Source organism: Nyctereutes procyonoides, unplaced genomic scaffold, assembly GCF_905146905.1.
Source record: "Nyctereutes procyonoides isolate TBG_1078 unplaced genomic scaffold, NYPRO_anot_genome, whole genome shotgun sequence".
In the NCBI taxonomy this organism is placed as follows: Eukaryota; Metazoa; Chordata; class Mammalia; order Carnivora; family Canidae; genus Nyctereutes; species Nyctereutes procyonoides.
In genome coordinates, this window is record NW_026575126.1 from 71,532,390 (window position 1) to 71,560,085 (window position 27,696).

The window sequence follows — 27,696 nt, forward strand, 5'->3', positions numbered from 1 at the left end:
GACACAGGCAGAGGGAGAAGCAGGCTCCATGCAGGGAGCCCAATGCAGAACTCAATCCCGGGACTCCAGGATCAGGCCCTGGGTGGAAGGCAGGCATTAAACCGCTGAGCCACCCAGGGATCCCTAAGATCATTATGTTTCTTTAAGAAATTTTTTAGGGGGGAATCCCTGGGTGGCTCAGTGGTTTAGCCTGCCTTCCACCCAGGGCCTGATCCTGGAGTCCCGGGATTGAGTTCTGCATTGGGCTCCCTGCATGGAGCCTGCTTCTCCCTCTGCCTGTGTCTCTGCCCCTCTCTCTGTCTCTCTCATGAATGAGTAAATAAAATCTTAAAAAAAAAAAAAAAAGAAACATAATGATCTAATATTTGAGAAGCAAATTTCATTAAGTCATGGTAAGTAGAGCTAGAAAGAAACTTGCAGATCATTTAACCAGTGGTTCGCCACAGGGAACCAACCAGGCAGGCTGTCTCCTAGGGGACATGTGGCAATGTCTGGAGACATAGCTGGTTGTCACTATTAGCATCTAGTCTGGTGAGGCCATGGCTGCTGCTGAATATCCTACAATGAACAGGACAACCCCCAACTATAAAAAATTACCCAGGGGCGCCTGGGTGGCTCAGTTACTTAAGTGTCCACCTCTTGATTTTTTTTTTAAAGATTTTATTTATTTATTTATTTTTAGAGATTTATTTATTTATTCATTGAGAGAGAGAGAGAGAGAGAGAGAGAGAGAGAGAGAGAGAGAGAGAGGCAGAGACACAGGCAGAGGGAGAAGCGGGCTCCATTCAGGGAGCCTGATGCAGACCTGGATCCCGGGACTCCAGGATCACGCCCTGGGGCTGAAGGCAGACGCTCAACCGCTGAGCCAACCAGGCGTCCCTAACTCTTGATTTTGGCTCAAGTCATGACCCCAGGGACGTGGGTGGGACTGAGTCCTGCATCAGGTTCTGCACAGGGCATGGAGCCTGCTTGGGCTCTATCACCCTCTGCCCCTCCTCCAACCCTTAAAAAAAAAAAAAAAAAGGCATTATCTGACCCAAAATGTCAATAATGCTGAGGTTGAGGAAACCTGACCTAGGGATCCCTGGGTGGCGCAGCGGTTTGGCGCCTGCCTTTGGCCCAGGGCGCGATCCTGGAGACCCGGGATCGAATCCCACGTCGGGCTCCCAGTGCATGGAGCCTGCTTCGTGTCTCTGCCTCTCTCTCTCTCTCTCTCTGTAGCTATCATAAATAAATTTAAAAAAAAAATTAAAAAAAACTGACCTAACCTGACCTTTTTTAAAATTTTTTTCTTGAGATATTATATATATGAATATTGCAAATGTTACACATAATGTATGTTCAATATATATGTGGCTCAAGAAAAATATATATACACATCTATCAAAATATACTTGTGTATTTATTTATAAACTGAACATACCCATGTAACCAGAACCCAGATCAACAAAAAGAACATCAGGGTAGCCCTGGTGGTGCAGCGGTTTAGTGCCGCCTGCAGCCCGGGGTGTGATCCTGGAGACCCGGGATCGAGTCCCACATCAGGCTTCCTGCATGGAGCCTGCTTCTCCCTCTGCCTGTGTCTCTGCCTCTCTCTCGCTCTCTCTGAATGAATAAATAAATAATAAATCTTAAAAAAAACATTAAAAAAAAAAAGAAAAAGAAAAAGAACATCAGTGACCCTTTATGACCCTTTCTCACTTATTTTTAATTAGTTATTTGCTGTGTTTCCCCCTCACTAGAATTTTAGTTAAATGGCATTCAGGACCTTATCTGTCTTATTTGCTATCTTGTACCACAAAACATGAAAAACTAGGTGGCACACATGAGATGCTCTACTCAAACTGAATAAATAAATTCTGAAAGCAGAGGAAGAAGAGCCGTAACTATCTTCTTAGCCCTTTACCTCAATTCCAGCCATTAAGAGACCTACCGAGACACTTCCAAGGAACAAAGTTTGAAGACTACTCCTATAAAATCTAATACCTAACTATTCTAATATTCAAGCTCTTTATCTTTTCACACTATACCTGAAACAAAGCTGATAATCAAATGCTAGCTTCCCTCCTAGATCCATGCATCTCACATTCTCCTGCCCCCCTCAAATACATCTACCTAAGAAGACAAAGAAACTCTGCAAATGGAAAAAGTGACCAAGGAGAGACAGCCCTTAATAATGACCCTACTAGAAAGCGTAAAAGAACTGATAGAATACATACTACGGGGACAGTAATCTTCATCAGGAGAGTCTGCACGGTCTTTGCGGTGATTGAATCGGTAGTCGATGCTATCATGAACCCAGCCTTTTTCAATGAATAATCCTGGAACTTCATCTGAGAAGAGCCAGTATCTAGAAATCACAACCATATATTAATAAATTAATGACAAATCATGAGCACGGGATGACTTCAGTGTTAGAGGAATTGATACAGAGTATCACTGAACATTCAGACAGATACAAATGATAAAGTAAGGCACAGAATACCAACATTTTTTAAATTTGAGATTTGCTTTATAGCTTTAATTTTTTAAACTTTTTTTAAAAGATTTTATTTATTTAAGAGAGATACACAGAAAGAGAGGAAGCAGAGACCCAGGCAGAGGGAGAAGAAGGTTCCTTGCAGGGAGCCTGATGTGGGACTCCATCCCAGGACTCTCGGATCACGCCCTGAGCCAAAGGCAGATGCTCAACCGCCGAGCCACCCAGGCGTCCCCATTTTTAATAACTTCTAATATTTCTCTACTCTAGGTCCCACACAATGTACACATGTAAAACATATTACCATTTCTAATGACCTCTATTTGGATTGAGTTTCACCTATCATAATAATTTAAACTCATATTTATGGTATCTTCCAGAACTGGGCCATATGATGGCTCAGTGGTGACTCAGTTGGTTAAGCATCTGCCTTCAGATCCTGAAGATCTGAGATCAAGTCCCTCATCAGGTTCCCTGCTCAGTGGAGAGCCTGCTCTAGCAGGCTCAGGCTCTAGCCCTGCTCAGGCTCCTGTTCTCTAATAAATAAATAAAATGTTAAAAAAAAAAAAAAAAAAAGAAGAGGGTCATATCTTATTTAACTTTTTTTTTTTTTTTTTTAAATTTTTTAATTTATTTATGATAGTCATACAGAGAGAGAGAGAGAGAGGCAGAGACACAGGCAGAGGGAGAAGCAGGCTCCATGCACCGGGAGCCCGACGTGGGATTCGATCCCGGATCTCCAGGATCGCGCCCTGGGCCAAAGGCAGGCGCCAAACCGCTGCGCCACCCAGGGATCCCATTAACTTTTAACTCTAACATGTGGGCAGAGAAAACATTCAATAAATATGTGATAAGCAATTGTTTCCAAAATCCATAAATAGGAAAGTTTTTCTATTCTAAATACTTTAGAGAGTTTCATAACTAGGAACAATATAATAACCCTAAAACATGACAAAAAAATAAATCTAATAACTTACCTGTTATGGTTTCTATCTGTACCGATAGGAGTCCTACGCATGACTAGCTTTGCCTTGGCAATTCCCTCCTGGAAAGCCTTCTCAGCAGCTGCTTTGTGCTTTCGTATTCGTTCTTCTTCAGCTTCACGTTCTAGTTTCACTAGTAAAGATCAAAAGAATCAACTAGATTTTTTTTCTAATAATTTCTATTCTTATAAATTAAATAAGATATGGAATAGAAAATATAAAGGGAGATTTCTATCAAACCTTAGTTTCCTTCTCCTAATTCTGATCTGTTGTAAAAAAGTTTTTAAAAAGATTTTATTTATTTGACAAGAGTGTGAGCTAGAGGGAGAGGAAGAAAGAGAATCTGAAGCAAATTCGATGTGAGATTCAATCTCATGACCACGAGATCACTACCCAAGATCACGACCTGAGCCAAAACCAAGAGCTGGCTGCTCAACCGACTGAGACCACCCAGGCACTCCTATAAGGCAGAAATTTCTATCTGGTTTTCCTATGTCCTTTGAATTCTGGTCATGCTGCAGCCAACAACTCAGTGAAAATTCTTTTCTCTCCAAAATTTAACTTTAGTAATTAGATTAATTTTATTAATAGTTTAAAATGAAACATTAAAACAGTCTTTAAGGGGTACCAGGGTGACTCAGGCAGTTAAGTGTCTGCCCTAGCTCAGGTCATGATCCCAGGGTCCTGGGATGGGCAGCTCCTACCCTCACTCTCACTCTGCTCTCTCACAAGTGCATAATAGCAATCAATGCATACTGAACACCATTTAGGGGGTTATTCAGCAAGTTACTAATGTTAATGATGAAAAAAACGTTTTGGGGCACCTGAGTGGCTTAGTTGGTTAAGTGTCTGACTCTTGGTTTCAGCTGAGGTCATGATCTCAGGGTCATGAGATGAAGCCCCATGTCGATTCTCCACACTTGAGATTATCCCTCTCCCTCTGCCCCTGCCCAAGCTTGTAGGCTCTAAAATAAATAAACTCTTTTTTTTAAAAAAAAGTTTTAATCAACTTATTTCTGATCATTCATTATATGGGTTTATTTCATTCAGACAGAAATTTCTCTCAATAACCAAAACAGCCATGTAGTCTTGCGCCTTTTTAGTTTTTCTGTAACTGTAACAAATTTGAAACTCAAAGTATAGAGCACTACCATTTACAATGCTAGAATTTTTTTAAATGATTTTATTTATATATTCATGAGAGAGAAGCAGAGGGAGAAACAGGCTCCCTCTGGAGCAGGGAACCTGATGCAGGACTCGATCTCAGGACTCTGGGATCATGACCTGAGCTGAAGACAGATGCTACCCAGACACCCCTAACACTGATCTCCTACATTATAGTGAGAATCTGGAAAATACATCAGTCTAAAGATGTCACTTTAAAAAATCAAGGCAAATCTCATTTATATAAAACTAACATACTTGTTACCTTCGACAAAGTTTGCTCTCCCGAACAGAACTGTATGTGTGCAACGGTGATTAAAATAGAAATCAGTACAAAGGTAAACAATACAAACAGTAATGACCAAATCACAATCAAAGAAAAGTTCTCTCCTATGGCCACAAACAAACAAAAAACCATCTAAGGCAAGTCATAAAAGAAGACCAAACTTAGTTCTGGAGGTTACAGCACTAAACTAAGTACTGAACTACTTGAATTCTAATTCAAATACAGACCTTGGTAAAATATTAACATTCTTTGTCCCTTATTTCTCTATATCAGTAAGAGTATTCCCTTTGTCCTATGTTAAGATAAATATTCACACACGGAGGAAGACTTCAGAAACTCCAGAAGTCATTACATTTCATGTAAAACAGCTGAAATGTGATATATACACAAAGTTAATCTACCTGTCATTTTACTTAGAATGCAATTATACTTTAATCTTTAAAACTGAAGAGCATGTATATACAAATGCACAGTGTATATGTGTGGACATTTCAGTGGACTTAGGTAAACTAGAATCTGTTTTAAAAGATTATATATTCATTAAAGAACTACTAAAGTTATTTTCAGGTATCTAGGGTCCAACTTTGACAAATAAATGGTTTTTGCCATCTTCACTTCATAAGCAGAAAACCATAAGGTTGGAAACTATAGCAATGATCAAAATAGTTTAAAGATCAGAAACACCCCAATAAATTTAGCAGGTTTACTGTGGGTAACAGCATCTCTGAAACTAAGTTTGCATACATTGTAAGACTGATCAAATAAATAAATATTGGTATTAATGGGTGCTAGGGTTCTCATGATGCAAGAAAGGAGATACAAATATAGAATGAGGGATGGCATAGCAGAACCCGAGTATCAAAACTTCTTCAGGAGTAAGTTTAACAAAATACAAAATTTATACTCTGAAAACTATAATTTGAGAGAAATTATAAAGATCTAAATAAATGAAAAACACCTGTTTATGGATAAGACAAAATATCCTTAAGATAGCCAATACTCAAAACTGCTCTAAAGATTGAATACAATCTCTATCAGAACCTCAGCCACCTTCTTTGTAGAAATTAACAAGCTGATTCTAAAATTACCATAGAATCATGAGGGACCCCAGAACATACAAACCTATTTTGAAAAAGAGTAAATTAGAAAATTCACACTTCCCCACTTCAAAACTTACTACAAAGCAACAGTAATCAAGACACTGGTATGGTATAAGGACAGACATATGTCAATACAGGAGAACTGAGTCCAAAAACAAACCAGTGCGGCTATAGCCAATCATTTTTGACAAGGGTGCCAAGATCATTCCATGGAGAAAGAACAGTTATTTGAATAAATGATGCTGCAACATCACTGAACAGCCACATGCAAAAGAGTAAGGTTGGATCCATACTCTCATACCATATACAAAAATTAACTCAAAATGAATCAAAGACCTAAATATAAGAGCTAAAGACCTTGGATATGGCAATAGATTCTTAGGTATGACACCAAAACCTCAAGCAACCAAAGAAAAAAATACACAAACTGGACTTCATCAAAATTTTTAGACTTTGTGCTTCAAAGGATACTATCAAGAAAGTAAAGAGACAACACACAAAATGAGCGAAAATATCTGCAGATCATTTATCTGACAAGGGACTTATGTCTAGAATACATAAAGATCTCTTACAACTCTAATAAAAAGGCAAACCAATTTGAAATGGGCAAAAGATCAGACTATTCCTCCAAAGGAGATATGACCAACAGACATATGAAGATGCCTGACCATCATTAGTTATGAGGATGTGTATCAAAAACCACAATGACCTACCAATTCACAACCACTAGAATCAAGGAGTCGTTTAACAAGTGTTGTTGGGATACAGACAAGTGGAGAAATCAGAATTCTCACACACTACCAGTACATATGTAAAATTGTGCAGCCACTTTGGAAAAAGTGTGGTAGTTCCCCCAAACAGTTAAAGGACAGCTATCATGTGACCCAGCAATTCCATTCCAGTATATACCCAAGAAAAATAATGTCCACACAAAATCTTACATACCAATGCTTACAGCATTAGGTATAGTACCCAAAAGGTGGAAACCAACCAAGTGTCCACCAACTAATGAATGAATAAACAAAATGTGACAGACTAAAACAATGGAGTATTATTCAGGCATAAAGGAAATGAAGTACTGACACATGCTACAACATGGATGAACCCTGAGAACACTATGCTTCATGAAAGATGCCAGACACAAAAGACCACACATTTACTCTATGATTCCATTCATATGATATGTCTGAACAAGTAAATCTGGATGGACAGGGTGGTGACAGCTAAAGAGTCGAGGGTTTCCTTTTGAGATGAATATGTTCTAAAATTGTAACAAAAGTTACACACATCTGTGAATATATTAAAAAACAAGGTGTCATATGTTATAAATAGCCAAGTTGTACATATATGAACTATTAAAGCTGTCTAAAAATGTTCAGATTTGGGGCACCTGGGTGGGCATCAATCAGTCAAGCATCCGACCCTTGGTTTTGGCTCAAGTTATGATCTCAGGGTTTTGAGATGAAGCCCCCACACAGCTCTGCACTCAGCATGGAGTCTGAGTTTCTCTCTCCCTCTCCCACTACCCCTCCCCTCTATACTCTCCCTCAAATAAATAAATCTTTTTTAAAAAATGTTCAGATTTGATGGTGCTATCAAAGCCCCCAAATTTTATATTCTTACATCTATGATAAAGGAAAGATTAATATGAGCTGGCAACTGCTGAGGGCTTCAAATACCTTGTCATTCAATTGTTAAAACATTCTTAACAACAAGCACAGGAGAATAGTGAGGCATGGATAAGTAACTTGCCCAAAGTAATACAGTTAAGTCAGAGGTAGGGTTTGAAACCAGACCAGCAATTCTCAAGTCCTATGTGCTTTCCACTGTATCTATTTGTGAATGTGGTCCTTCACTAGATGCAGCAAAGATGCCCCTGTCACATTAATCCAAGTTAAACCCATCATTTGCAGAAGGGCAGGCTGCACACTCCCACTGGAGTAATAGGTACATACCCAGTGGGGTCTAGCCTACCACACACAGAAATAACATAGAAAAGTTATGACAGATAGAGCCTCTACCATTAGCTCGGCAATTTCCTTCCTTCTACTATCTTCTAAAGGGTTTCTTTTCTGCTCTCAACACAAGATTTTACCTTTCATCTCTCTCTCCTGGATTTCACGCTCCTTCTTGGCCTGGATGGCGAGTAGCCGCCTGCTCTTCACGGCACTGATCATATCTTCGGCTCCCAGGTCTACCTGGGGCTCAAACTTCACCACCTCTTTTTTCCTATCAGGTTTGCCTAGCCCATTCTCCTCTTTTCCATTTTCTTTGTTTCTGGCTTCCATTTCTTTCCTTTTCTGTTTCTCTGCTCTCTTCTTATCATTCTCTTCCTTCAGTACAGCAAGCCGTTCTTTCCACAGCTCTGCAGACATCTGCTGTCTGGTTTCCATGTGGTCCTGCACGGAGTACGTCATGAGGATGCGGTGGCAAAGTGCTGTCAAGATCTGGAGCTTCTCTTCTGATGTTAGTTCAAAGAACTCCGAAGTCTCTAGCTTCTCTAGGAACTCATCTTGTACTTCATTGTCCTCAAATGGTGCTGAATCTTTATTGTCATCTGTGTCAGAGCCCTCACTTTCTTCCTGAACATCAGATCTGCGCAAGCAGAGTCGCACCAGCTCTGAAACAGAATGGAGAGTCAGCGGGATTTCTGACAGCTTCATTCCCAATTCACCATAGTCTTCTGCTATTTCGTCCTGTAATAAGGTCTGTAAGAGGATGACCAACACTCTATTCAGGTATAAAAAGCCGCCTTTTTCTGCACTCAAGGCTTCCATGAGGGACACAGCAGTAATGGGATACTGAGCATCTGGTAAGAGTAGCCCGGAGTAACAGCTCAAGAACTCCACCACCATGGCCACATCCCCAAAGAGCGTGTTGGGCAGCCCCTCAGGGGTATCCACCAATCTAAATGCTGGAAGGCTTTTGCCAGTTAATTCTTGGTCCTCGTACCTCTTCTGTTTTTCTAGTTTCTCAAGCATTTCTTTCTCTCTCCGCTCCTTGGCTTTCTCCTTCAACTTTTCTTTCAGCTCCTCTCGTTTCTTTTTCAAATATTCTTTGCGTTGCTCTTCAGACATAGAGGCCCACCGCTTTTTGTGCTCTAGAAGCTCAAAGCGTTTTTGAACAATACTTCGCAGCTCTTCTGGGAGGCGAGCTCTATCTTCACTAGAGAGAAGACGAGCCGTTTTGGAGATAACACAGGACAGGGCACTCTTCTTATCCTCCCTGTCTTTGTTTTCTTTGTAGTAGGCAATAAGGTGTAGGGCAGCAGGAGGCAAATGTTTATGTGGTTTACTAGAGGACCTGGCTGTACCCCCAGAGTTCCGTGGGGCTCGTGTCATCTTCTGAGTGCCTTTGGCCATATCCAACAAAGTCATCTGCTTCATTTTGGTTTTAGGAGTCTTCAAACCCTTTTTGGGAGATTTGGAATTACCTGTAGATTTCTGTCCATTAAGGATGCCTTTACTTCTGCCCTTTGCTTTCAAAGGTTTATCACTGTGCTTCCCCGATTTCTTGGCAGGTGGGCCCTTCTTAGGAATGTGAAAGTTAGCATGCAGCTTATTGGGTGACATCATCTTCATCACTTCTTCTAAATGTTCTTCTGGAGATCTGGAATTCTTGGAGTTCTTCACTTTGAGTGGCGAGCCATTCAACGATTTCTTCAAGTGTACATGACACCATAACTTGGGATTTAGTGGTGAATTCAGAGAAGAGTTGTCTGTCTTAGATTTTTTTGAGGGCTTCCTATCTGGGGATCCAGTATTCTTCCTCTTAGTAGAAGGGTTAAGAGTCATGTACTAGAATTTAAGAATAACAGCAAAATTAATTTTAAAAACTAATTTAAAGAAGCAATATTTAAGCATCATATAGGCCCTTTGCCCAGTGAGCCAGGTAAAGCTACACATTCATTTCTGTCTACAGACACTACATCCCTGAAGAAACAAAGACGAATGTTAGCTAAGGTTTTGGCCACATCAATACAAAATTCTCTTGATACCCAGACTTAATAATCCATACTCTGAAATTAGACATTTATGCTATGTAACTAATTTTGTTAATATACAGTGCTAGCAATTCTTAAAGACTTAAATGAAATCTGTGAACCCTTTCTCCAGAAGCAACATACAAAAATTATTCATACAACTTTAGAGTGTATTCGTGGATCCCAGACTAAATGCCTGATCTAGATAATGGCAACATCTAAGGAGTTAATAATTACTTTGTATTTCTTAGCCTTTAAACCTGTTTCAACTGGTAGCACTCTATGCTTTTAAGTAGAAAGTATACTATTTAAGGTTTTTTTTTTTTTTTTTGTCTAAATGCAGAAGCATATTTTATTAAAAGTAACACAACAACAACAAAAAAAAACACTGCTCACAAACAGGGAGCCCATGTGCCACCAGCTCTGGTTCCTCAAACTTCCCTTTGTTTTCTCCCCGCCCATCAAGAACTCATTCCCATGAATGTTATTAATTTTAAGTTCCCTATATTCTCAATCTCACACGCTTTTTTTTTTTTTTTAAGATTTATTTATTCATGAGAGACACACACAGAGAGAGGCAGAGACACAGGCAGAGGAAGAAGCAGGCTCCCTGTGGGGAGCCTGATGCGGGACTTGATCCCAGCACCCCGGGGGATCATGACCTGAGCTGAAGGCAGCTGCTCAACCACAGAGCTACCCAGATGCCCCTACATCTCTTCTATCAGCATCCCCTCATATCCTTCAAATTCATTCCCTCTAGTAGCCCAACTCTGCAATCCTCCAATCCCATCAGGGCCTTAAGTCCATTAATTCTATCACACTTTCCCCCACACTCTCTTGTCCCTTTTACTCACATTAAATTCCAGTCTGTTGATAGAATCAATCTCGCAGAAATCTACAGTTCCAATGCCTTTCCTGCTCTATCATACCAAGCTACTTTTGGCCTGCACATGTTTAGCTTACCCATGACTGGAATAAAAGACGCAAAGACAATGTGTGGTCTTACTTTTTATTTTTTTATTTTTTTTATTTTTGGGATGGTCTTACTTTAAATTCAGAACCAGTTACCTCAAAGGTGTCCTGAATGCCATCCAGTAATGACATATTGTCCCTAGTCCATTCACTTCACTCTCCTCTGGACACGTATCTCCTGCTCCCTCAAACCTCCACCTTGATCCCCTCAGAGAGAATTAGTTAATAGGCTAGAACCTAGTCAACTTGTCATAATACCACTGTTTCTGTTTAAGTGTGTATTTAAAAGAAAAAAACAAAACACAAAACAACCCAAGTGCTGATTTTGGAATTTTTAAGAATGTAATTACAAAGAAAATACCTAAACTACAGGCTAAATGAAATACTAACCAAGCAATGAAAAAGTAGAGCCGTTTTTACAAAAATTCAAGTGAGTAGGAGGGAGACTAGATAACCTCTGGAATATGTGGTTTCTGTTACCAAAAGCAACTAAGCACAGAGGGCACTTGGAGACGACCCTAACTTGAGGTTTCTGGGTGAGAAGGCTGAATTACACAGAAGATGGAGGCAGGGGGTAAGACAGGCCAGTATGAGAGGACACTGCAAGCAAGGAAGCAGCTACAGACTATCGAAGATAAAACAGTGAGCCCTTTGAAAAAAGGCAAGCCCTTTGAAAAAAGGCAAGAGAAGTGCTACAGTGAAAGAAATCCCAGAGAGGATACGGAGGAACACCTACACTCTTGACAGGCATAACCAAACGGGTATGGTAAAATTTAATAAGCAGTACAGCAATGCCAAATAAAATTTAAACAGTACAGATATAATCATCCAACAGACAGACTTATAGAACCAAGGCAGCACGAGGAGGAGAAATATGGTCTGCAACAAACAAGTAGGCCATACCTAACATCTTTCTCCTGGCCAAGCCTCTAAATTCAAAGGCCAATCTGCCTCTTAAGGACTACAGGCAATTACACACTACTGTCCTCCAGCTAGCTATTTTTGTTCCCCAATTATCGTCCTCAATATTTGCTGACAAAAAGTCTCATAGCTGACGGAATATAAACAGTATCTAACCGTAACTGGGGGGGATACTTTCCCTAGAAGCAGAATTTCCTAGTTCTGTTTCCCCAGAATCACATTTCAAAATGCTAAAATGAGTAAGCAAAGATGACTTACGTGAGCTCTCCTGATGGACAGTAATGGTAGCAATACTCCAAAGAGAACAGTGTTTCAGAGACCACCCTACAAATCACAGAAAAAGGCCCAAAACTACCCTGGCAGGAATCAAAGACATACAGTAAGTGCCTTCCAAAAATTAACCATCTTCTTCAACTAGCCTTGGAAAATCTTCAGAGTATAGACCGCACAGGTTGATAGATAGTTCTAATGCTGAGGGTAACCAGCTACTGATACTTCTAATGCTGAGGATAACCGGCCATCTTTAAAGTCATTTCAAAATGAAATTTATCACTAAAAAGGAGTAGTATGAGACTATGTTAATAGAGTCTTTTAATAGTCTATTATAATTAGGCCACTTCTTAATTTACTGGTTCTTTTTCTATTTAAAAAAGTCACTCAAATTATAAGGTTCTTTAATTTTCTTCTACTTAGCAGCATTATATTTTCCAGCAATGATGTGAGAAGAAAAGGCTGGGATGGCTTAGCCATTTGAGGGTCCACCACCCCATTTTTGCTTACAAGGCGTGTGGTTTTCTTGCCAAACCATACCATGTAATTTTTTTTTCTTAAAAATGAAAGAAATTAACTCACCCAACCCCCTCCCAACAGGCCAGCTCCCTGCTTGAGCAGTCCTTCAGTAACTGGATCATCTCAGCATAGGGCATGCTGGGCAGTCACAGCCAAATGGGAGCCAGCATGGCTGCTCAGGGGGATCTGAAAAAGTATAAAACCACTTATGTGCTAAGGGTCTCCCCTATCCCCCATTTAGCATAATGGGGGATTATCTACTTAAGTAGTGTACAGGGAGGGAAAAAAGAATGGACATTGAAATAGCAGTATTGTATGTAGTTTTAGGCAAAGGCCCTTCCTAAATGCTAAACAGGAACGAAGTATTTACGAATGACTCAGCAACTTGAAAAATGTTGCATACAATTCCATACCTGGTTCCCTGTCACCTCAAACAAACCACCAACACAAATAAGAAAATCTAGTAAGATAAAAATGAAGAAACTTTATAGTGGCTCATTCAGATGCTAAATTTAACTTAACAGTAAGCAGCAAAAACCCTGAATTGGAAAACTTTAGCAATCTATATTATGATTCTTCACTCTTCTCCTTCACCTAAGGAGCCATGGTAGGAGTTTTAAGGCAACATTCACAGTGAGCTTGCCTCAATCTCCAGATATCTTTATCAGCAAATATACAAAATACATTACCATAAAATGGTTTTAAGTGTTTTTAAAGTTAACAATTTATTTTTTAAAGTGCTTCTGCTCTAGTCTCTAGCTCATAAATAAAATTCAAGAGGCAAATTTAAAGAAATAATTTAAAACCATGAACACTTACTTAAAACATTAATTAGAAGAGATAAACATCTTTCAAGATATGTAATAATTAACATCATTAGTAATGAGACAAAATTACATCACATGCCTTCTGATATGCTTCACTAAGAACACAACAATTCTGTGGTACTTCTACCCAAAATCCACAGCCTGAAAATAATCATGTGGAAACAGCCACAAATTGAGAAGCATCACACAAAAACGATCAGCTTGTATTCTTAAACAACATCAAGGTCCTTGAAAAACAAAGAAAAGGGGAAAGATGGCTCCAGATCACAAGAGACCTCAGTTTCCTAACAAGTCACAAGACAAGGAAACATAACTGCACTGGATCCTATTAAAACCAAACCAAGGAGGACACCTGGGTGGCTCAATGGTTTGAGCGTCTGCCTTTGGCTCAGGGCGTGATCCCGGGATCTGGGATTGAGTCCCACATCGAGCTCCCTGCATGGAGCCTGCTTCTCCCTTTGCCTGTGTCCAGATAGCAGATTCCATCTTAGATGACCATTATCAGACAAATTCCTTGTAAATCATTCTCAAAAAAAAAAAAAAAAAAAAAAAAAAAATCATTCTCCCAAGTCATTATCTCTAAACTCAATTGGCAGTTGCATTTTTCTCAATAAATGGTACTTCTTATAGAGATGAATTCACTAGCCACATACCTATTACACCTATGCTAAATATCACAGAATATAAAATGAGTAAGATAGTTCCTAATATATTCAAGTAATTTATGTTCTAGAGTTTTGTTTTGTTTTTTTAATTTTTATTTATTTATGATAGTCACACACAGAGAGAGAGAGAGAGAGAGAGAGAGAGAGAGAGAGAGGCAGAGACACAGGCAGAGGGAGAAGCAGGCTCCATGCACAGGGAGCCCGACGTGGGATTCGATCCCGGGTCTCCAGGATCGCACCCTGGGCCAAAGGCAGGCGCCAAACCGCTGCGCCACCCAGGGATCCCTGTTCTAGAGTTTAGGATGACAAACACACTCTCATCATATCAGGTCCTACTCGGATAACACTCCAACTTCCAAATCTCTAAATAACTTTCCACTCTCCCACCTAAGCTCCCCCATCAGTCCTTTCCTTAAACTACTGCTCAGAACTTGCTTCCTCTCCAGGTCTCCTCTCTCTCCACAGTAGCTGCATTTGGCAGCCTAGCAGAACGTGAAATTCTATGAAAATCAAAGAGAAGACAAAGAGAAAAATTTTTTAAACGTTTTGCCTTTGGGATAGGCAGATAATATGTGACCAACTTGAATCCTCAACACACTACTTAAAATTTCCTTTAGCTAAGGAAAGAATCCAGAACATTGTTTTATGGTCTTCTTATCTGTGTCTTTACTGTATTAGGTCCTGAGCTACTCTAAGTTCTTTAAGAAAACTATAAACAGGAAAAACACAACTCCTATACAAAACTCAGGAGACAAAACAATGTCAAACAGTATTGGCAATTGAAATATTGTGTAGACTGGTTTTTTACAGAAGTTTAAGCAAAAACACTGTCTTCTTATACCACTTTAATCCAAACAAGCTTATACTTCCTAGTCTCAATCTTGATTATAGCCAAATCCCATTAAGTTAGTATCTTAAGCCCTCATTAGAAAATTTCAGAGTAGAGGATTTCTTCAGAAACTGCTTCTTGGGATCCAAGTTCCTGGAATTCTAGTCTCTGGCTCCTACAAAAAAATGTGTATCAGCTTTTTTGTTTTAATAAGCCTTTTACCCATAAATAACAAAGACATTTTACCCATAAATAATACTTATTTAGCCTCTTTTTTTTTTAACTTTGTCTTTCTTTCATGTTATTCATATACTCGAATCACTAAACAAAAATACATAAAAGGTGGAAGATTTAAAAAGAGAGGAAAATATTTAAGGACTCAAATGATCCAAGAGTCTAAAACTCATTCAGAGATGATCCTGTATAGGATTTTCATACAGTAATGAGAACAATCTTATATCCACTGAAAGCTGTTACCACAGCTCCGAAACTCTTTAACAATGAAATGACAAAGATTTAAAATTTCCCCTCAGTAAATAAAAAAGTTTAGGTTTACCATAGTTCCAAAGAAACTTTACTCCTAAATCTAGAAAAAGTAAATTAATTTCTAAATGTTTATTTTTATGCAAATAATAGAAATGTAAAGAGCATAGGAACAGAACTTGATCATGCTGGTCTAGAATAGGAAAACAAGTGATAAAACTATAGTTAGAGAAGTAAAATTATTTCTCAGTATTACTTTTGTCAGCAAAATGAACCTAAAATAATAGAACTAATTTAATTGTATGACTCCAGACGTGCTTAGTTTTTCAAAACAAAAAGGGTCGGAAAAACAATCATGAGGGCACCTGGATGGCTCAGTGGTTGAGCGAGCATCTGCCTTTGGCTCAGGCTGTGGTCCTGGGGTCCTGCGATTGAGCCCCACATCTTCACAGGGAGCCTGTTTCTCCCTCTGCCTAGGTCTCTGCCTTTCTTTCTGTGTCTCTCATGAATAAATAAATAAAATCTTAAAAACAAAATCAAGGAACTCTGACTTAGTTTTAATGGATCAGCAGCTCAGTTGTCACTGTCCCATTCTGGACCTAAGACCAAGATGAGCTATCGGTATGCAAATCCGTCAACTTGCTACAAAGACACAAATAAAATCAACATTAAAAAAAATCTTACTGGACAAACCGTGAGATGAAAAAGACAGTAAGAAATCTGAGGCAATTGTCTTGGCTTTTATTTTACTTTCTGTTGGTTCTAATTAGACTAGCCTCAGCTCCTGCATCTGGAAAATAAGATTATATATACACATACCCCCCAACCCAACACTACTTTATAAGAAATGTTTTGAAGATCAAATGAGCTGATTAACCAAAAAAAAACCCAACACATTCTCAAGAGGGAAATACTAGATTTTCTACTAATCTGTCATACAAGTAATACTCATTTCAAGTCTTTTGTAAGGATACTGGTGTGTTTGATCATCTTATCTGATATACAAATTCAGTTTTCAGGGGGCCTGGGTGGCTCAGTCAGTTAGGTACCTCCCTTCAGTTTGGGTCATGATCTAAGAGTCCTGGGATCAACAGTAGGCTCCCTGCTCAGCGGGGAGTCTGCTTCTCCTCCCTCTTTCCCTCCCCCAGCTCGTGCTCGCTCACTCTCTTCAGTAAAAATAAAATCTTTTTTAAAAGAAACAAATTCAGTTTTCATTCTTAGAAATCAATCTAAGAAATACTTTTTTCTATTTATACCATACACCTCATTCCAAGAAGAATCTGAGGCAAAAAACCATATATATACACACACACATATATAATATGCATATAGATATGTATATATGCATACATGCATATATATATGCATACATATACATATATATATATTTTTTAAAGATTTATTTATTTATGAGAAGCACAGAGAGGAGAGAGAGAGAGGCAGAGACACAGGCAGAGGGAGAAGCAGGCTCCCTACAGGGAGCCCGACGCGGGACTCGATCCTGGGTCTCCAGGATCACACCCTGGGCCGAAGGCAGCGCTAAACCACTGAGCCACCAGGGCTGCCCTACATATATATTTTTTAATTATGCAACCATAGTAAAAAATAAATCAAACTAGGAGAGATATTCAATATCAATCCCACATCATTATCTACATAAAGAGATGTGAAAATTTCTGAATCCATTTTCTGATTTGAGAGTTCAAAATGCAATTGGAGCCACCAACAGAGAAAACAAACTCATCTAACAGTGTTATTTCTGTTTAAAAATTAATAGTGACCTTACCTTGTATGGATCAAGCAAAAAGTCACTGAACTTGCTAGGCAGAGAATATTTCTTCACCAATTCATCTTCTACCACCCATGGTGCATTTTCACCAGTACCAGCCCGTAATGCGTTATGCCGTATAAAGTATCGAAGTATCTCTTTATTTGGTGGGCGTTCTGTACGAATCAAGCTGTCTGCTGGCACATTACTGATGATCTAGGTTAACAAATATAAATAACTTACCACTGGGGTATAAAGCAATTAACCAGTGAAAACAAAGATTTATGTTCTCTCCAGAAAAATCGTAATTCCCTCTATGAAATATGGCTATAAACTAGATGAAACAAAAAGAATAATTTTCAGAGACAGAATATTAAATTAAACACATCCCTAGGAAATTTATCAGTATGTATGAGTCCTAAAAATGTGCATACCCACTGAACCAGCAATTCCTCTAATATGAATTTGGAAGTAAATGGATAATTAACAACTGCTTATAAAAGGAAAAAAAGGGGGGGGGGACTACATAAGGTGTATCAGTAAGGGAATCATTGTTTTAAATTAAAATACATCCATATAATGGATACAATCATTATACATATATAATATATACAAACATATAATTATATGTAATATATTGTCTACAATATATTTAGCAAGGGGAAAAGTGTTTCTCAATCAGGACAAATTTATTAGAATCATCTAAGAGTGCTATTCAAATGTAGATGATTAGGCTCCAAACTTACTGAATCAGAAGTGCCTCTGGCAGTAGAGTGTGGGAATCTACATTTTTTTTAAATTTTTATTTATTTTATGATAGTCACACACACACACAGAGAGAGAGAGAGAGAGAGAGAGAGAGAGAGAGAGAGAGAGAGAGAAAAAAAGAGGCAGAGACATAGGCAGAGGGAGAAGCAGGCTCCATGCACCGGGAGCCCGACGTGGGATTCGATCCGGGGACTCCAGAATCGCGCCCTGGGCCAAAGGCAGGCGCCAAACCGCTGCGCCACCCAGGGATCCCGGGAATCTGCATTTTTTAATAAACTCCCCCTGGTGACTATCAGACACCCTACAACCTGAAAATACTGTTTTAGAAAAACATTTAATGACATCACAGATCTTCATCATATAGTAAATGAAAAAAGCAAGATTAAAAACAGTATATATAAAATACTCCTTTATTTTAAAGATTTTATTTTTTTATTTTTTTTTTAAGGGAATTTTTTTTAATTTTTTATTTATTTATGATAGTCACAGAGAGAGAGAGAGAGAGAGAGAGAGAGAGAGGCAGAGGGAGAAGCAGGCTCCATGCACCGGGAGCCCGATGTGGGATTCGATCCTGGGTCTCCAGGATCGCGCCCTGGGCCAAAGGCAGGCGCCAAACCGCTGCGCCACCCAGGGATCCCTATTTTAAAGATTTTATTTATTCATTCATGAGAGACACAGGGAGAGAGGCAGAGACACAGGCAGAGCGGGAAGCAGACTCCCTGCGGGAGCCCGATGCGGGACTTAATCTTGGAACCAGGATCACGCTCTGAGCCAAAGGCAAGCAGTAAACCACTGAGTCACCGAGGTGTCCCGGGTATACCTCTATTTTTAAAAGTCACTTAAAAGCTAATCTCCAGGGGGCACCTGGCTGGCTCAGTTGGTTAAGCATCCAGCTCTGGGTTTCAGCAAGGCAGGCCCTGTGCTCAGTAGGGAGTCAGCTTGAGGTTCTCTCTCTGCCCCTCCCCACAACATGCCCACATTCTCCCCTCTCTAAAATAAATAAATAATTAAAAAATAATTAAACCTTAAAAAAAAAAAAGCTAACCAGCATTAACCACATCTATATTTACCAATTATCATCTCTGAGTATGGAATAAGAGGTATCTTTTTTCTTACCTGTATCCCATCTTCCTGTATTTACTACATGTGAACAAAACAATTTATACTCATCGATAAAGATAGAAGTGAGGGGCACCTGAGTGGCTCAGTTAGTTAAGCATTGGATTCTTGGTTTCCACTCACCTCATGATCTCCGGATCATCAGATCTAGTCCCAAATCAGACTCTGAGCTCAGCAGAGTCTGCTTGTCCCTCTATTGCCCCCTCTGCCCATCTCCCTGCTCCCACGCACATTTTCTCACTCTAAAATAAATAAAATCTTAAAGAAAAAAAAAGGAATACAAATAATCAGGGAAGTGGCTGAGACTTTCTAGTAATAATATTTTACCTAGTTATCTTGCTGAAGGTTAAGTAAAAAAATTAATGAAAAACTATATTTAACATCGAATTTTCAAATATAAACAAACCCTAACAATCCAGCCATGTTTTCAGATCAACTATAAAAACAAGTGAGTCAAAATGCTGGGGGTGCCCGGCTGACTCCATTGGAGGAGCAGGACACTCTTGATCTTGGGGTTGTAAATTCAAGCCCCATGTTAGGTACAGAGATTAAAAATAAAATCTTTAAAAAAAAGGGGTCAAGGGATCCCTGGGTGGTGCAGCGGTTTGGCGCCTGCCTTTGGCCCAGGGCGCAATCCTGGAGACCTGGGATCGAATCCCTTGTCGGGCTCCCGGTGCATGGAGCCTGCTTCTCCCTCTGCCTGTGTCTCTGCCTCTCTCTCTCTGTGTGTGCCTATCATCAATAAAAAAAAAAGGGGGGGGGGGTCAAGTAAGCCTTGTCAACATTCTGAGGTGGGGAAAAAACCCAAAACTACGAAGAAGCAAAAGATCTCGGTTATAATCCTTCCCACTCTCATTTACACTAAATCATGACCTTTGAAAGAACTCTTCGATTTCTTAGGCCTTAGCTGTTTCTTCTATAAAACAGTTCAACAGGAAGACAAATGTGTAGCCGACTTCCAACCCAACCGCCCACTCTGCTTCTTTCTAATTATAAGATTTTACACATACAGGTATAGAGTACCTGCAAATAATATGCCATATTTCATGGACTCTTAAGATGCTATTAATGAAAAACACATTGTTTTATATACACCACTAAGAAAAAAATTCTTGCCCATTTACTTTAGGATATATCATGAATCTGGGGGCACCTGAGTGGCACAGTGGGTTGAGCGTCTGACTATTGGTTTCAGCTCAGGTTGTGATTTCAAGGTCATGAGACTGAACTCCATGTTGGGCTCTGTATTCAGCATAGAGTTGGCTTGGGCCTCTCTCTCCCTCTCCCTCTGTCCCCACCCCCACCCCCAACCCCACTCTCTCTCTCTTTCTAAAATAAATAAATACATCTTTAAAGAAAAAAGATGTATCATGACTCTGGATGTATTAAAACAATATAAACCTTAAAATCAGTATAACAAAGCACTAAGTTATTTTAAAGGTATTTACTATTTTAGATTAGTAGCTTCACAGATTCCTTGTAAAAGCACTGATTAGTACTGACTCAGTTTCTGAGTTTAAGTGTATTACAAATTGCTTTATTTTTAACAGGGAAGAGCTATTTCCTGGGGAAACTGTATAATTGCTGGGAATCGATTCTTATTTTTCAAACTGAGTTTGAAGCTCAAATGTAAATTATTCCTATACCCTAATAATTCATATTAAAAGAAAAAACATGCTATCTCCTAGGGGGAAAAAAATACAATTTAACTTAAGGTTATAATTACATAGGTCATAATTACAAAAACTAGAAAACTGCTCAGAATTTTTTGTAGAAACACATTCATTCACATTTTTCTTTAGCACATTTTCTCCAAGAAAACAAGCCCTATATTTTCTGAAATAACATTTACTACATGTAAAAGGTTTAATATAAAGTACCAACTAACCTTATCTTCATTTTGTAATTTCACATCATATTTGTGAGGCAGAAATTTTGGTGGAGCCCATTTCCTTTCTCCTTTTTTTAATGAAGTAGGGAGTTTTCGTGGAGATCTACGTGCTCTGTCATCTAGTCAAATCAATACAAAATTAGTGAAAAAACAAGTCTTTATCCATTCATTCATTATGAATCTTATTAAACAACTATCCTGCACTAGGTACTAAGTGATGGGGCACAAAGATGAATTATAAAGTCCTTCCCTCAAGCAGATAAAGTCTATGCACCCACAAAATCACAATACAATGTGATAAACTACTGTAATAGAGATTAGCACAGAAAAATACTACGAGAAGAAAGAGAAGCAATGTCTAACTTGGACTGGAAGATAGGCAAAGGAAAGGGCCTAGGAGGAGTAAGATTTGTTTAAAGACTATAAGCAAGGAGATAAGTGACTATGATCTAGACTACAGTAAAAACTTCAGACTGAAGAAGTAGGGGCCAAATTATAAATAACACTGCATACCATTTTTTTTTAAAGTAGGCTCCATGTCCAATGTGGGGCTTGAAGTCACAACCCTAAGAGCAAAAGTCACATGCTCTACTGACAGAGCCAGCCAGGTGCCCCAACACTGAATATCATTTAAAGAGACTGGAATGTGTCTCATGGGCACTAAGGGAAACAAAGGATTTTCCATCTAACTAACTAGACATATGCATTGTGAAACATCACTAGTATGAAAAAATTAAGAGAAAGAAAGTAATACTTACAGCAGTTAGAAAAGGAATGAAAGGGGCAGGTGAAACTAAAGATTGTGAATCACAAAATACAGCACTAAATATCTGAAATTAATGTATCTGGAATAGATGCTGAAAGAGTCAAGAAGCATTTAGAAGATAGACTTGGTAACCAACTAGATGCAGAAATGCGATCAGTTTCCAAGTTTTCTGCCTTAGGGACTGAGAAAATGAGGGGGTCATTGAGTAAGAGAATGTTGAAAGAACAGCAGTATTTTTGCTGTCTTGGGAAGATAACATAAGATGATCAATTCAGTCTTACAGGTGTTAAATTTGAACTGCTTGTGACATACACGTAAAGACTGGGTCTAGAATTAAGGAATTAAGCTGATATGAGTCTGGAAACCATCAGCCTTCATACAGATTAAGAATTTAAACTGGGCAGGAATGAAATGTAACAATATACTTGTATAGAAAAACAAAAAGGGGGCAGAACAAAATCCTATGAAAAATAATTTAATGAATAGCAAATGAAAAAAAGAGGCAGGGATCCCTGGGTGGCGCAGCGGTTTGGCGCCTGCCTTTGGCCCAGGGCGCGATCCTGGAGACCCGGGATCGAATCCCACGTCGGGCTCCCGGCATGGAGCCTGCTTCTCCCTCTGCCTGTGTCTCTGCCTCTCTCTCTCTCTCTCTCTCTGTGTGACTATCGTAAATAAATAAATAAATAAATAAAAAACTAAAAAAAAAAAAAAAAAAAAAAAAGAAAAAAAGAGGTAAAAAAACCCCAGAAAGGTAGGGGTGCCTAGCTGGCTCAGTCGGAAGAGCATGCAACTCTTGATCTCGGGGTCATGAGTTCAAGTCCCACATTAGGTAGAGGAACTACTTAAACAAACAACCCCTCCCCCCCAGAAAAGTAGTTGGGAAAGATAGGGTGACTATAGTATCAAATAAGCTCAAAGATATGAGAGTGACCAACAATGTTAAATGGAACAGAAAAGTAAAACACAAAGAAGAAATCCATGAATTCTGCAATTAGGGGGATCACCAATAAGCTTATTAGAAATAGTTTCAGGAGTAAAGAGGCAGATGTTACACTGTAACATCATAAAGAATAAACTAATGGAACATTCTCAAGATTCCTACCTTGAATAAGACAAAAATAGAACAATAGGATCAAGGGAAGATCTGTTTTTGTTTTTTTGTTTCTGGAAAACAGGGCTTTGTTTATAAGCTGCAAAGAACCATTAGAAAGTTTAAAACACTGTATAATCAAGGATGGCACGTGATGAGCACTGGATGTTATATGTTGGCAAATTGAATTTAAATAAAATAAAATAAAAATAAATAAAACACTACAGTAGAGAGACACCTGGTTGGTTCAGTCAGTTAAGCATCTGACTCTTGCTATGAGCTCAGTCTTGATCTCAGTTTTGAGTTCATACCCTGCACTGGGCTCCACACTGGGCATGGAGCCTACTTAACAACAACAACAACAACAACAAAATACCATATAGTAGATAATAAAAATTTACCTAGCTCTTGAGAAACTAAGAGGGAATGGAATTCAAAGCATATGTATCTTGGCTAAGAGAAAAGAGAGCTCTCTTCTAAGATGGAGGAATAGAATCTTATCAGGGAAATTAGGAACACAAAGCTAAAAAGTTCTTGCCCTAATACATTTTTTTCCCCACAAAATAAAAGACAAGGTCACATGATGAGAAAATATTTTTCATACTAGAATTTGCCTATCATATTTTTTTTTGCCTATCATATTTCTATAGAAAAACTATCAATTTTCCCCTGAAAACATGCAGAATACATCATAACATTAATTCTTTAGCCCACCTATGATTCTTATCGACATACTTGCAGTAACATTACATCCTAGTAATTAAAACCTGAACTAAGGCACACACTCTAAAAAATAAGCCAGAGCCTAACACCAGCAGTTCCTGGTACATAATGCTTAAGGTATAAAACTAACAGCTGTAACATATTACTGGTATTCCAATAACCTCATTCTAGAAGAAAACAAGTGTTAGAAGACAGATCACCCAACACCTAGCCAAAATATTTATCAACCTCGAACCTTAAGAACTGTGAATAACACATATACTGTAAAACTTCAGTGTCATAAAAAAAGAGAAACTGACAAACACAGACTTTAGCATTCATAATACAGAGTAGAAAATAAAACTGAAGTATCAACAACTGGAGGAAACAGCTACACAACAATCTCTGAAACTTCCTTGGGATTAGATAAGGACATCCCTCTAAAATCATTTGCACATATCCTAAACACCTAGAGACACAAAATAAAATGGAAGGCAGACAGTGGAACATTCTAATGTAACATTCTACCTCAAACTTTGTGACAACTGAATAATGAGGTAAAACTGTTTAATCCTCAGTCATGGAGGGGTGTCCAATATACACAAACCCTTTGAGTGCTCATATTTTTGGAGTTTTGGATAAAGTATCCAAATTCATTATTTACACAAATAAAAAATAAAAAAGAAGGCCTCAGAGGCTGAATAGTCTCTCCAATGAGTAACGTCTCAGTTTCTCAACTTTAGAAATAATCACTATTAGGTCTCGAGGTCCCTGAAAATTACTTTTAGTGTTTAACAATTCTGACAGCTCCCATCTTAGAGGAACCTGAATTACAGAATATAGATAAAAGGAAATACCTTAAAAGCACCACAATGGCTTACAATACGAAAAGAAAAAGAGATTAAATTAGTCCCTCCTACTCCAATCACCCCCCTCCTTCCACACATATTTCCAACTTAGAGAAAAGGAAAACCAATTTTCTTTCCCATCTTGAGTAGAAAGGTATATGCACACAGATTTCTAAGCAGCCAGAGGTAATGACTTCTCAACGATCTCGGGGAGATTTAAACCTTTTTTGTAGGTAGGGGATTTAAATCTCGATTCACTTGGTGAATATTTTGTTTTCTGAATCATAAATGAACAAAAACAGGTCTAGCTATCTACAAAATTCAATTACAAATACAATTGCTAGAGAACTCAAAAAGATTTGTGTATAAAATAAACAGAGTAGCATAACTCACTAAGGAAAGCTAGCATCATACATACTAATACTCTCTCTCCTTCCTTCATCTTCTTTTACAATTGCCTCCTTCTTCTGATGATCCTGAGCAATTTGGCTAGAATTCTCTTTGTCACTTGAGGGAGAATCACAGGCACCGTCTGATTTCTTCTCAGTGGCCTCTTCATCTACTTTCTCCAAAGGATGGATTTTGACAATCCTCACCTTGAGCATTTTTTCCTTCCCAACCTATATAGGAGACAGGAGAGAATCAAAGATAATAAAGAAAAACCAGAAACCTAAAGATGTTTAGAATATACTATCCAATATTCACCCCACTCCACTTGATAAAAATTCACTGAACTGATACAGTCAAGTACAGTGATTTTTTCCAACTTAATTTCTCAGACTTCTAAATTGAAATAGGATACCTTAAAAAATAAAATGATTACCATCTAGTTCATAATTCATGCACCAATGTACTAAAGCCAAAAGGTAATCACTACAGTAACCTGACATATAGTTCAAAAATTTCTATTTTTAAGAAAATCAACTATAAAGGAGCACCTGGCTGGCTCAGTAGGAAGAGCACATGACTCCTGATCTCAGAGTGGTAAGTTCGAGCCTCACTTTGGGTGTAGATTACTTAAAAATAAAATCCTTAAAAAATAAGTATCAACTATACATAAGGATATCCAATTATTCTAGAATCATCTGTTGAAAAGACAATCTTTTCTTCATTTAATTATCTATTTCTATGAAAAATCAGTAGTGGGGGGTGCCCAGATGGTTTAGTTGGTTAACAGTCAGACTCTAGATCTCAGCTCAGGTGTTGATCTCAGGGTTGTATCAGCCCCATATTCGGTTCCACAATGGGCATGGAGTCTACTTTAAAAAAAAAAAATCAGTGTATGGATGTATGTGAGTCTATTTCTGGATGCTGTTCTTTTCCATTGATCTATTATTACTTAGCTGTCTTTATACAAATTGCACACCATCTTAATCAAAACTCAAAATCAGTATTATACCTCTAACAACTTTGTTGTTCTTTGTCAAAGTTCTTTTGGCTAGGCTCTTTGCATTTCCACATAAATTTTATATATTTTTTAAAGATTTATTTATGGGGCGCCTGGGTGTCTCAGTCAGTTAAGCATCTGCCATCAGCTTAGGTCATGATCCCAAGATCCTGGGATCAAAGACTGGGTCAGGCTCCCTCCTCAGCAAGGAGCCTGCTTCTCCCTCTCCTTCTGCCCCTCCTCCCCAATTGTGTGCTATGTCTAATAAATAAATAACAACTTAAAAAAATAAAGATTTATTTATTGCAGAGAAAGAGGAAAAAAACGCAAGCAGGGAGAGGGATAAGGAAGTTAGGGGAAGCCGACTCCTCACTGAGCAGGGAGCCCAGCGCAGGACTCAAACTCCAGACTGAGAGGTCATGACCTGAGCTGAAACCAAGAGTCGGATGGGGCCACTTAGGCACTCTAGCACATAAACTTTATGATTAGCTTGACAATTCCTACAAAAAAGTTGCTGAGATTTTTATTATTACTTTGTAATTTGAGTATAATTGAAAGCTGCCCAGGATTTTATTGCAACTGTGGTGAATCTACACATCAATTTGGGAAGAATTGACATTTTAACAATAGTGAGTTTTCTGACCCATGAACAAAAGGTCTATAATTTAAGGCCTCCTTTAAAAAAAAAAAAAAAGGCCTCCTTTAATCCTTTAATTTCTCTCAGGAACATCTTATAATTTTTAGGGTATGGGTCTTGTGTATCTCTTGTCAAATTACTCCCAGAATATTTCACATTTTTTGATATTACCATAAATGGTAATGATCTTTCTAGATTTCAATTTCCAATTGTTTGTTGCTAACATTAGTTTTTTTTATTACTTCTTGTATCCTGCTACCCTGCTAATAAACTCACTTATTAGTTCTAGTAGCTTTTATGGGAGATTGCAGGAGATTTTCTACATAGATAGTCATATTGTCTGCAAATAAAGATCACTTTAGGGGATCCCTGGGTGGCTCAGCGGTTTAGCGCCTGCCTTTGGCCCAGGGCGCGATCCTGGAGTCCCAGGATCAAGTCCCAAGTCGGGCTCCCAGCATGGAGCCTGCTTCTCCCTCCTCCTGTGTCTGTGTCTCTGCCTCTCTCTCTCTCTCTCTCATGAATAAATAAATCTTTAAAAAATAAAATAAAGATCACTTTACTTCTTCATTCCCAATTTAGATGCCCTTTATTTCCGTTTCTTGACATGCTACTACTGACTAGAACTACCAAATACAATGCTAAATGGAGTGGGACAGCAGATATTCAGTCTTTTATCATTAGGTATGTCAGCCAGAAGTTATTCTGTAAATATCATTTATTAGACTTAAGTTTCTATTTACAGTTTGTGGAGTTTTTATTAGGAACTGATGTTGGATTTTGTTGAATGCTTTTTGTGTGTAAAATGAGATGACCATATGGTTTTTCATCCTGTTTATAAGAAGAATTATAATAAATTTATAACAACTAAAAAAAAATTATAACAACTTTGCATTTATAGGATAAACCCTACTGAATCATGATGAACTAACCGTCCTTTCCCTAGTGTATTTCCTTTGCTAAAATTTTGATTAGAAAATTTTGCATCGGGATCCCTGGGTGGCGCAGCGGTTTGGCGCCTGCCTTTGGCCCAGGGCATGATCCTGGAGACCTGGGATCGAATCCCACGTCGGGCTCCCGGTGCATGGAGCCTGCTTCTCCCTCTGCCTGTGTCTCTGCCTCTCTCTCTCTCTCTCTCTCTCTCTCTGTGTGACTATCATAAATAAATAAAAATTTAAAAAAAAGAAAATTTTGCATCTATAGTCACAAGGGAGTTTTGTGAGCACAGAGTTTCTTTTTTTCC

General features: G+C 38.6%; 1 protein-coding gene across 1 annotated transcript in view; it reads right to left on the minus strand.

Moving 5' to 3' along the window:
* Window positions 1-27,696, minus strand: part of BAZ1B (bromodomain adjacent to zinc finger domain 1B) — a 69,231-nt gene that overhangs the window by 24,832 nt on the left and 16,703 nt on the right. Inside the window, exons 4-9 of the mRNA XM_055340100.1 lie at window positions 24,851-25,052; window positions 21,024-21,145; window positions 17,267-17,464; window positions 8,108-9,809; window positions 3,457-3,595; window positions 2,220-2,350 (exon numbers count right to left, since the gene is read on the minus strand). Of these exons, the coding sequence (XP_055196075.1) occupies window positions 2,220-2,350; window positions 3,457-3,595; window positions 8,108-9,809; window positions 17,267-17,464; window positions 21,024-21,145; window positions 24,851-25,052 (2,494 nt within the window). The remainder of the gene's footprint in view (window positions 1-2,219; window positions 2,351-3,456; window positions 3,596-8,107; window positions 9,810-17,266; window positions 17,465-21,023; window positions 21,146-24,850; window positions 25,053-27,696) is intronic.